The 11,367-nt window shown below is 33.1% G+C and overlaps 1 protein-coding gene across 3 annotated transcripts; it reads left to right on the forward strand.

Annotated features, from left to right (window-relative positions):
• Window positions 1-696: 696 nt before the first annotated feature.
• On the forward strand, window positions 697-10,592 carry LOC108347863 (potassium transporter 10). Of its 3 annotated transcripts, none has more exons than XM_017587311.2 (9): window positions 697-1,095; window positions 1,391-1,708; window positions 2,599-2,824; window positions 3,313-3,558; window positions 4,959-5,000; window positions 5,126-5,386; window positions 5,503-5,670; window positions 7,018-7,272; window positions 9,410-10,592. In XM_017587311.2, exons 2-9 carry the CDS (start codon window positions 1,583-1,585, stop codon window positions 10,450-10,452), a joined length of 2,367 nt encoding a protein of 788 aa, XP_017442800.1. In that variant the 5' UTR covers window positions 697-1,095; window positions 1,391-1,582; the 3' UTR covers window positions 10,453-10,592. The 3 variants fall into 3 exon arrangements, with proteins under 3 accessions (XP_017442800.1, XP_017442798.1, XP_017442799.1); XM_017587309.2 differs by having other exon boundaries at window positions 698-1,095; window positions 4,950-5,000; XM_017587310.2 differs by having other exon boundaries at window positions 698-1,072; window positions 4,950-5,000.
• Window positions 10,593-11,367: the final 775 nt, after the last annotated feature.

Raw genomic sequence — 11,367 nt, forward strand, 5'->3', positions numbered from 1 at the left:
AACAAACTCTTGACCAATTTTAGTCATCCAAAAGATTGCAATAAACCACTCATAGAATTTTGATCCAAGTTGGCCAATTCTAGAACTTCTTTTAATTACTATTTTTAATGTGCATCTGAATTCTAATTAGAAAAATTTAGACTAAAATAAATCCTTTAATTTTTCTTAAAAATTTAATTAAATCTTTAATTTTTATATAATTCAATTCAGCCTTTTAGTTTTTAAAAATATTCAATTAAGTTATTTTTATGACATTGATATTAAACTTCTATTAAAATTTATACACCCAATCATTCTATTAAAATATAAAATTAATTTGATTATTTAGGTTTTTTAAATAGATTTGATGTATAAATTTTAACAAAAGTTTAACATTAATCTAATGAAAACAACCTAATAAGATTTTTTTTAAAATTAAAATATTAAATTAAACTAAATAAAAATTAAAGATTTAATTAAATTTTTATAAGAGTACACAAATAGAATTTAACCTAATATTTAATAATAGCGGATAAAAGGACAGCACGATCGTAAAAAGTATAAAAGTAAAGAAGAAAATAAATAAAAAATAATAATACAAAAACAAATAATAATAAAAAGTTAGTCTTTGGTCCCACATCCACGTCTCTCTCTCTCTCTCATCTCCCTGTTCTACATACTCACACATTCTCTCTCTATATTATAGTTTGGAAATATAATACAACTCTATAGTTTTGTTCTTCTGGGTTTGTCCCTCTCTCTCTCTCTCTCTCTATCACTCTGAGATTTTTTGTCTGCTAGCTTTCAAGAGAAAATAGTTCTCACTTACCGTAAAAGGCTAATACAAGCTCAGCAGAAGGACACTCTATTTCTGTTCTGTTGCAATCTTCATTTCCAGTGAAGAGCCTTGCATGTCTTTGCTCATCCCTTAAATTTTCAGGCCTCAGATTGAGATGGATTTTTAGTTTTCAAGACCTGGGAGGAACAAAAGAAAACTTTTTTCAGACACTTCACTTTGGAAATTTCAGCAGCAATTATCAGATTATGCGACGACTGGTGGGGCTTGGATCAGATAACACCTGCAAACAAGAAGGTTTCCTGTTTTTCATCAAAAGGGTATAGTTGCATGGACCAAATTTGCGTTTCTCAGTTACAAAATTTACATTTTCATTAGGGTATTTTTCTGATCAAGATAATTTTCAATCTTAATTTGTACATGCATATGTATGTAGGCTTGGAAAAGTTTGATACTTTTTATCCTAGTTTCTGATTAAGTTTTTGGTAGTCCGAGCCTGGTCAATATAAGGTGTAGATTTTTGTGTTGATTTTCGTTTGCAAGTTGGCATTTTTTCTCTCATCTTTTTTTCATAGATGCTATGGACTTCTAATTCAATTTTTGTTTCTTTTCCAGATGTTTTAGGGTGGTTTGGATCCGTGGTTGCTGTTGGCATGGATTTCAAGTGACTTCAAATTTAAGGCCCGAAGGTTTTTCTGTCAACTTTTTCTGTTTAATTTTCTTAAGGGGTGTAGCGACTCTTGAAAAAGGAGAACATAAGGCTGAATAGCTGTACCGGTTAGAAACTTACAAGTATCTGAGCTGAAAATGAGTTCAAGAGTAGATACTGATGAAGATAGTGATATCAAAGGTAGCATGTGGGATTTGGATCAGAAGCTTGACCAGCCTATGGATGAAGAGGCAGGAAGGCTTAAAAATATGTACAGAGAAAAAGTATGAAGCATCATTGCACCTTGGTTTTACATTCTTTCTCTTACTGAATTTCTCTTGTCATTAATGTTAACTCTTGGGGGGTGAATGCAATTGATAATTTATAACTATGGTTCTTTCTTAACTTGTACAAAAATTAATAATTGCTATGTTGAATTGTCAATCCAACATTAAAAGTTTAACTAATATAGCTATCCTCACTTAGGCAGCTCTGACACAACCGTGTTGTTATGCCTTGGTTGGTCATGGTTTGAATTAGGAAGCATTCTCTTTGCAGCATACAGTAACCCTAATTTTGTTTGTCCGCTCTTATTATTAGTTTCAGTCCACTTAAATTGTATTCTTAGTTGCTATTGTCAAGGACTTCATTAGAACACAAATTAAACGAAAACTAGTGTTTTCCTTTTAATCAAGAAAGATTTTCTGCTTTTAAAGGCACTACGGAGCATATATTTGAAACCGGTCAGCAACTGTACTTTGGTTGCAAAGTCAAGGTTTTTGAACTCTCTACAACTGCAATTGGGGCTGCACCAGCCACACTTGTCCACAATGTCCTACAATATCGTGATTTGTGATGAATTTGAAACCGTATTTGTCTTGTTCAATAGACAAATACTTAGAGCAATTGCAGTTGGGGCTGCATCAACTGCGTTAGTCTGCAATTTTTCCATAAAATCAAGGGACAAACTGAATTGTGACTATGGCCACAACTGTAACAACAATTTGAAGCCTCATTTAAATGGCAAATACATAAAGCAACTTGAGTGTGTAATGTCAATTTGATAAGGAAATCCAGCTATTGTGTTACACAGATTACAGAGCCCAGATAGCATTAATAAGCTGTTAAGTGATTTGGTATGGAATTCTTTGTTAACACAGTTTTATTTGTTCAGAAATTTTCTGCACTGTTGCTCCTGCGGCTTTCATTTCAGAGTCTTGGGGTAGTTTATGGAGACTTGGGCACTTCACCCTTGTATGTTTTCTACAATACATTTCCTAATGGTGTCAAAGATCAGGAGGATGTAATCGGAGCTCTTTCTTTGATTATTTACTCTCTTACCTTGGTACCACTCCTCAAATATGTTTTTGTTGTATTAAGAGCCAATGACAATGGGCAAGGTATGGATTATTTTGTTCATTTGTGGTGTATATGTTTAAGATAATACTTAGTACAAAATTATAACTTTTCTATGTGAACAACTCAGCTTCGTGAATCTGGTTTTAATGATATTTTCTGTAAAGAAGATTCGCACAACATACACCCTGTACTAAATATTTGTATCCCAATCTGAAATGGGAGGGATATCCTAATACCAGAAAAAATTACCCCTTGCTTTATGCCTTCCCTTGGATATCTGCAGTATTTTATTATTCATTGTTAAAATTCCTTATAAGTATATCAGATTCACAGTTTAGTGAAGAATGATGATGTTTCATTTTTCACTTACAAGTGTCTTGTTAATTGATAAATTATCCAGTTTCCTTTCATAATTTTAATTAAATTCACAAGTTTTTTTTTTTTTCATATAGGTTGCATTAGATAGATATGCTTGCTTCAGACTGCTGATCTTTAATGAAGTTTAATCAAACTGACATTTGTGGAACAGGTGGAACATTTGCACTTTATTCCTTGCTTTGCCGACATGCAAAGATAAAAACCCTTCCTAACCAGCATCGAACTGATGAAGAGCTAACGACATATAGTCGGTCTACATTCCATGAAAGGTCCTTTGCTGCAAAAACGAAAAGATGGTTAGAGGAACAAGAATCTGCAAGGAGTGTCATTCTTATTCTTGTTCTTGTTGGCACCTGCATGGTTATTGGAGATGGGATTCTTACCCCAGCTATATCTGGTATGCCTTCTTTCTGCAGCTGATCTTATTCCCATTTTATTAAGAATATTTCAATAATTAGAGCTTGCTTGTTGTTTACCAAAGATATCTATCAATGCATGTGCTTCTAAATATTATGTGTGCATACATGTGCCGACTTACCAAACTGTGGAAGGTAATTAATCACAAATTCATTTTTTGGGATGACAAAAAAGAACAATGATGTGGATATAAATTATTGGTAAAATGACCTTGTATTCTACTTGTAATAATAGAGTAGGCAACAAAGATGTATTTAAAACTGAAGCTTGAGAGGGACAAGGAATTCCTGATCTTAGTACACTACTTAGAAAACCTGTGTTCTTTCTAGTTGGTTCATTACTTCTTACGAGTATGACTTTCGATTCATTAGATGCGTTAGAATAGATTCAGAATAGGTTAAATAAACATTATTCAAATGCTGCTTTGGGTAGTACCTAACTGTATCTAGGTTTACTTGTCTTTTAATTTTTCCTTTTTCATCATCATATCACAGATCTGTTGTATATAAATATGAGCACCTAAGAGAGACCTTTTCTACTCTCAAAATATATTGTTGTCTCTTTATTTTCTCAAGTAGATGTATTATTACTGATTGTCATGTGCCTAGTTTCAATTTTCATGTAAAATACAACTTTTCTTATGTTTCCCACCATATATGTGCAAAATACTCTATTTTATTCATCACTTTTCCGTTATCTGATTCCCACACCATATGTATACTTTAGAAAGATTCTGAGAAAACACTATGCTGTAAGGATACAATTCATTTGAAACCTGTAAGGATGTAGTATTATTTTTTTTTTCTCTTGAAAGACTACAGCAGGATAGTTGGCCTGTTGATATTCCTATTTTGGTAATTTTAAGGCTTGATTTGGTAGAGGGAATTTTTTTTAGCTTAAATATCGTTATAAATTTTAAATTTCAATCTGGCATATCTTCTTTGCTTGATATGTCAGATGAGCTTGAGTTCATTTTAGTCTAAGGTTGATCAAATGAGTCGGAAATTACTAGAAAGGGAGAAATTAAAGCAAGGTGTTATAACATAACGGATCTTTGAAAATATTGTTTTCACCATTTCATATACAAATCTTTCAAAATATAATAAACATAATGAAGATAAAGTGACATGTTTGTAGTAATGATACAGAAAATAAACACTTTTTTTTCTTTAATTTCTGAAATCAAACAAGCCTCTACTTCTTTCTTGAAGAAAAAAATTCCATTTAAGTTTGATTATGTTGTGTTGCAAATTTGCAAAGGAATCCTTACCAAATTTTATTATTGCTAACAGGTTTTTGTTTTCATAGTATCAGCTTTAACAAACTCCAGTTATTTTAAGAAGAGATTCATAACCATATCTTTTGTTGTAGTTTTATCAGCTGTTGGTGGCATCAAGGTAAACAAGCCTACAATGAGTAGTGGTATGTTCCTTTCCTACAACTATTATAAGACATTGTTTTAAGTGCTACTTCTGTGTGCAAGTATTTATTGCTTGAATTCATTTTAAGCTCATAGGTCTTGAAAAGCTTCTTTCTGTCTGATATAGGTGTTGTAGTGCTGGTTGCTGTGGTAATATTAGTTGGGTTCTTCAGTATGCAACATTATGGGACCGATAAAGTTAGTTGGCTCTTTGCTCCAATTGTTCTTCTTTGGTTTCTCCTAATTGGAAGTATAGGTATTTTTAACATCTGGAAGTACGGAAGCAGTGTTCTAAAAGCTTTTTCTCCAGTATATATATATCGCTATTTTAGAAAAGGAGGAAAAGAAGGCTGGACTTCCCTTGGTGGGATCATGCTCAGCATAACAGGTATTATTCAATTTCATTGTTATTGATTTCCTTTGCATATTTCAGAATTATTAATAAATGAAGTGACAATTTATAATTTTGCACTGTACAAATTATCTTGTGATGACTGATATCAGGGACAGAAGCTCTTTTTGCTGACCTAGCCCATTTTCCGGTCTCAGCTGTACAGCTTGCATTTACTCTAGTTGTATTTCCTTGTCTTCTTTTAGCCTATTCTGGTCAAGCTGCTTATCTTATGAATAATTTGAGCCATTCTCAAGATGCTTTTTACCGTTCAATTCCAGGTTAGTAATTTTTCACTCTACTGAAATTTTTGTCTGTGAATTGTGATTTACCTGTAGGATTTTGAAAATTTTTGAAAATCCCAGAATCAGTGTTAAATTGATTCCAGAATTATGTGGCTATTATTTGCATAAATGTTACTATTAGAATATTTGTTTTTAATTTTTATTTTAGCTACACACCTGTTTACTGGCCTAAGTTTAGGAGTTTATTTTTTTTCTAATTTCTATTTTCTATATTGACAGCTAGCTCTTCTGTGTGTATATATTTTGATTGTCGATGATGAAATAAGGATGTGATACAAAATTATCCCAAAACCTGTTTCAGGAATATGTTCTGATAATCAACAGGTGTATTGACACATTAAGAATTGAAAACATAATGGATGCTTCTCTCCTTTTCCCCCTCCTATTTTCAAATTTATGTTAATTAATTTATTATACTTTTCTTTCTATAGGTTACAATGAAATCATTCTTGCGTTTTGCTAGATTTTGTTAAAAATGTAACTTTTCCTTATCAACTCAAATGAATGTAAGCTGATAATACACATCCCAGAAGGACAAAGTCATGCCTTAGTTATTATACTGAGTATATTGAGAGTCATAAATGATGTCTTGTGCCTTTTGGTTAAGTTAGACTTTGGATATACGGGCTATTTCTGTTATATGTGTGTGTGAGAGAGAGAATTTGTATGAGTACCGAAACCTAACCTGTGTTGGTTTTTCTTTTTAATATCTTCTCTGTTTCTATATTAGATAACTAGAATGTCTTGCCTCACAGCACCGCCTCATTTTTCTATTGCAGAATTTAGCAAATCAGGTTTATCATTTTTGTTGAATAATGTGTTTAACAAGTGTTTAGTGGAGATTGAATGTTTTTTGAAGGTTTATTAGGAGTATTTAGTGGTATTTATGCGACTCTTTATAGTTGTAACTGTTAGAGCACTCTTATAGTATCTAAGAGTTAATTTTAGTCAGTAAAATACCTTTGAATGTACTACAGAATGGAATCAATAGAAAAGAAAAAATATGGAAAGAAATACAATCAAAATAGAGGTCAATTCAATTCTTAAATTATCTTCCCCCTGTTCTCAATTTTATACTGCACAATTTTACGCCTATGGAATACCACCAATTTTATGTAATGGTTACAGTAAATTGTTGGATTTTGAATACCAACTTTCTTGTTTCTTTTCTCATTGCTTGCTTATATATTAGAGCTGCCATGGTATATTTTTGCATATAAACCTCTTACAGGAATTGTCTACCTTTTTTGTTTGATGATGCAGATATATTCTCCATTTTTTAATTGTTTATATATTAGATGCTGATTATCCATAGTATTGCAGATAAAATATACTGGCCAGTATTTATTGTTGCAACATTGGCAGCCATAGTTGCAAGCCAGGCCACAATAACTGCAACTTTTTCAATTATTAAGCAAGCCCTTGCTCTTGGATGTTTCCCTAGAGTAAAAGTTGTATATACATCAAAGAAATTCCTTGGCCAGATTTATGTTCCAGATATTAATTGGATCCTTATGGTTCTTTGCATAGCTGTCACTGCTGGGTTTGAAAATCAAAACCAGATTGGAAATGCATATGGTAAGTTTTCCCCTTGCTGAATGTTAAGATGAATATTTTTGTTGCTTTTAGCATGCAAGTGATGTAATTTTTTCAATTTTAGGCTTGATAAGAAGAGAATTGAAAGGATCTTAATACTTCAAAAACAAAATAAAAAAGAACAAGAAAAATGAGATAAACTTTTACACAAGTCAAAAGATTAGCTTTTGGAGAAGCTAATATGAAAAAGCTTCTACAAAATTAACTTAGGAGAGTCTGTTTGGACAAACTTCTTTATAAAGACTTCCAGAAGAGAGAAATAAGAGAAAAAGTGAAACAAACTTCTCCGTCTCACGCACAAGTGAAAAAATAAAACTTTGAGAAATCATATGAGAAAGCTTCAATGACATTAGGCAGAAGCTAATTTTAACTTATGGAGGAGTCTGTCTCATTTTTTCTTCTTTTTTCTCAATAGAAGTCCTTATGGAAAAGTTTGTCTAAATAAACCATTATACATAAACTAATTCTAGCTTATAGAGAAATTAATTTCATTTTTTCTTTTTTTTATAAGTGCTCATGAAGAAGTTTTATCTAAGCACACCCTTAGTTTTCTTTTTTTTGTTTATTTGGTGGAAGTATTAGTAAGTAATTTCATTTAGTATCTTGCATCAACTAATGAGCACTACACCTTAGCGTTAACATTACATTATGTAGTACAACCTTTGTGCAGCTTGTATATCCCATTTAGACATATTGATCTTGTCCTATAAGTTTATGTGTGTTCGTTCATACACAAACCCTAGCATTACTGCTTATGCTTTGTGCATCCCATTTGAATATCTTGGTGTTTTTGGTCCTTTATGAAACCCATTTAAATATGCAAGATGGATAATGAGGATGAGCCTTGGAGCAACAGAAAGGTTGCTGCATTGTGACCTGGACGTCACAGGTTCAAGTCCTGGAAACAATTCTGCTTTGTGGGGGGTTTAAGGCTGCGTTCACTTACCCTCCACATACTAGGTGAGAGCCCTGTGCACTGGACCACCCTTTATATTTGTTTGCAAATGTTAAAATGCACAAGAAACATTGTTAGAGGAACAATCAAGGGACAGAACTGTGAAATGGGATTGACTTAAAAACCTCATTGGCCTCCTTGTACATGCACGTATTACGGTGTTTACAAGTGTAGTACATACACTGACAAACCTAGCCTATACTAAGATAAGGTCAAACACACTAGTTATCATGTTTATAAACTCCCTTGCAGCAGGATCTATGTAGTACCTTTCTTGAGATGATTTTCACTTTGTAGGGTCAAAACCAACACAGAAATAAGCTTGATGTGTGCTCCCTAGGAAGGCTACTGAATGTGATGTGACTCACTGGGTCATATAAATTACTAACAGCTATCAAGAAATAGAGCCTATTTGTGTGAACGGGAATTGACCTGCACCAGCGCAGCAAGGGTTTTTCAATTCAGTTTTAAAATTTGTTTAGGGTAAAGGGATCTACCAAAATATAAATCTAGGTATTCCTTATGGCGTTAGATCAAGATCTCATACCATGTTGGTGGGAATCACAAGAGATGGAGAATTATAAATGGAACCAGTCCAACCACACACCAAGAGAAGCCCTCCGTAAAAGAAAATCTAGACAAGAACAGATAAGAGGGGATTAAAAATTCTTTATAAAACTATATAAGCAAAATACAGCAGCTAAAAATAACAAAAATATATCAAAGTTTCTCAATCTCCCATAACTCAATAATTAGGCACGCATAGAGAGAAAGAGGAGCAAGAGGTATATGGATATGGGAACTAAATCTTTACCATAAGATCTAACCACGATTGTGTAAGATTAGAGGTGTTTATCTGGAAGGTGGGTACCCTTTATTTTAATCTCGAGAGAATTTATGCAACCAAATATTTTCATATAAACCAATATGATCTCTTCTCAGATCATAATGGTTGAGTAAATTTTTCAAAATAGCCCCATAACATTCTTTCCCTACCTTTCGTATTTTTGTGTTTCAAAACAACACAGTTTAGGAAACTTTGTAATGCTCTTGGACATGTCTAATTCTTTTGTTTTACAGTGTCATTACAGCCTTTCTTCCAGCATGCTAGTTATATTTTGTAATGCTAGGAATTCACTTGTATATTTATCGTTTTCATAACAGGTACTGCAGTTGTGATAGTAATGCTAGTTACAACATTCCTTATGATTTTAATCATGATACTAGTGTGGCGCTGCCACTGGATTCTTGTCCTCATCTTCACTAGTTTATCATTGATTGTGGAATGCACCTACTTCTCCTCAGTCCTCTTCAAAGTTGATCAGGGTGGGTGGGTTCCACTTGCAATTGCTGGAGCATTTCTGATTATTATGTCTGTTTGGCATTACGGCACTGTGAAACGCTATGAGTTTGAAATGCATAGTAAGGTCTCAATGGCATGGATTCTGGGTCTTGGCCCAAGTTTAGGACTTGTCCGGGTTCCTGGAATTGGATTGGTCTACACAGAACTTGCAAGTGGAGTGCCCCACATTTTTTCTCATTTCATTACCAACCTTCCAGCCATTCATTCTGTTGTTGTTTTTGTATGCGTGAAGTACCTTCCTGTCTACACAGTCCCAGAAGAAGAGAGATTCCTTGTCAAGAGAATTGGACCTAAGAATTTCCACATCTTTCGATGCGTGGCACGGTATGGCTACAAAGACCTGCATAAGAAAGATGATGATTTTGAGAGAAAACTCTTTGAGAATCTGTTCACATTCGTTCGGCTCGAGTCTATGATGGAAGGATGTTCAGATTCAGATGAATACAGTTTGTATGGACAGCAAATAGAGCATCCAAGAGATGGCCTTTTGCATAACAATGGAAGCACAGTTTCTTCCATTATGGATTTAACAATGTCTTCAGTAGATTCAATAGTACCAGTTAGATCACCACATGACATGAATATTACTGTCAGGTCTTCTGGACAAACAAGCAACCAGACCGAAGTAGATGAACTTGAATTTTTGAATAGCTGCAGGGATGCTGGGGTGGTTCACATTCTAGGAAACACAGTTGTGAGGGCAAGGAGAGAATCAAGGTTCTACAAGAAAATAGCTGTTGATTATATATATGCATTTCTTAGGAAGATATGCAGGGAAAATAGTGTGATCTTCAATGTTCCTCATGAGAGTCTCTTAAACGTTGGTCAAATTTTCTATGTATAGTAAATAGCCCCTGTCCTTCTGTGATTGCCATTTTTTTTGCGAAGTTGAGCTAAGTGTAGCATAAGAACAACTAAACTTTGCTTATGGTAATCAATGTTTCTGTTCGGAGGAATTGACTTAGAAGAATGGTTTTTTGGCAATTATCTCTTAAAAATTGAAACTATTGGTCCCAGATGGCTAACTTGATTTTCAACTCATTTTTCTGTTAAAACTTGGTTGTTTTACTCTTCTTCCATTTCAGGCTGCCTAAATCCTTCAGATAGGAAACATGAATGTTTAAAGTAAATTACATCTAACCAACCAATATTTAAAGTTTGTTTATTTTCAATACCAGTGCTACCTTGTGGATTCAGTGAACAGTTCCCACATCAGAGGTTAGGTAAGGTGACCACCTGCAAATTATGGGAAAGTTTGGTAGAGTTAACAAAACTTTTCCTAATACATTGCTGATGCTTTTTAAAGCATGGGGGACATAAGTAGAACAAACTCAAAATTATAGGTGAGTTTGGCACAACTAAGCTCTAAGTTGTTTGGAATCTAAGTTGTTTGATGTTATAGGATTGTGCTGTGTATTCTCTACTTTCTGTTTTCTTTTTTAGTTTTTTTTTTCTCCATTTATTGTCACATAATGCTAAAACTGAAAGCCAAGGTGCCGGTTTAGCATGGTTTCTACATATTAAAAATATTGAGTAGATAATTTTGTTTTGCTTTTAGTATGATTTAAAAAACAGAAGTTATAATCCTAGTACAAAATTTTTAATTTTGTAAGTTGTTTGAATTTTGTTCGTAGTTGAGATATGAATATGTATTTAGTATTTAATAATTATCACATATTTGTTAAAAAAGTTAAGTTTAATATGAAAACAGATTTATTAAGAATTTTAAATTTTACAAAATAAAAAATAATATATCAAT

The sequence above is a fragment of the Vigna angularis genome, chromosome 1 (genome assembly GCF_016808095.1).
Source record: "Vigna angularis cultivar LongXiaoDou No.4 chromosome 1, ASM1680809v1, whole genome shotgun sequence".
Classification (NCBI taxonomy): domain Eukaryota; kingdom Viridiplantae; phylum Streptophyta; class Magnoliopsida; order Fabales; family Fabaceae; genus Vigna; species Vigna angularis.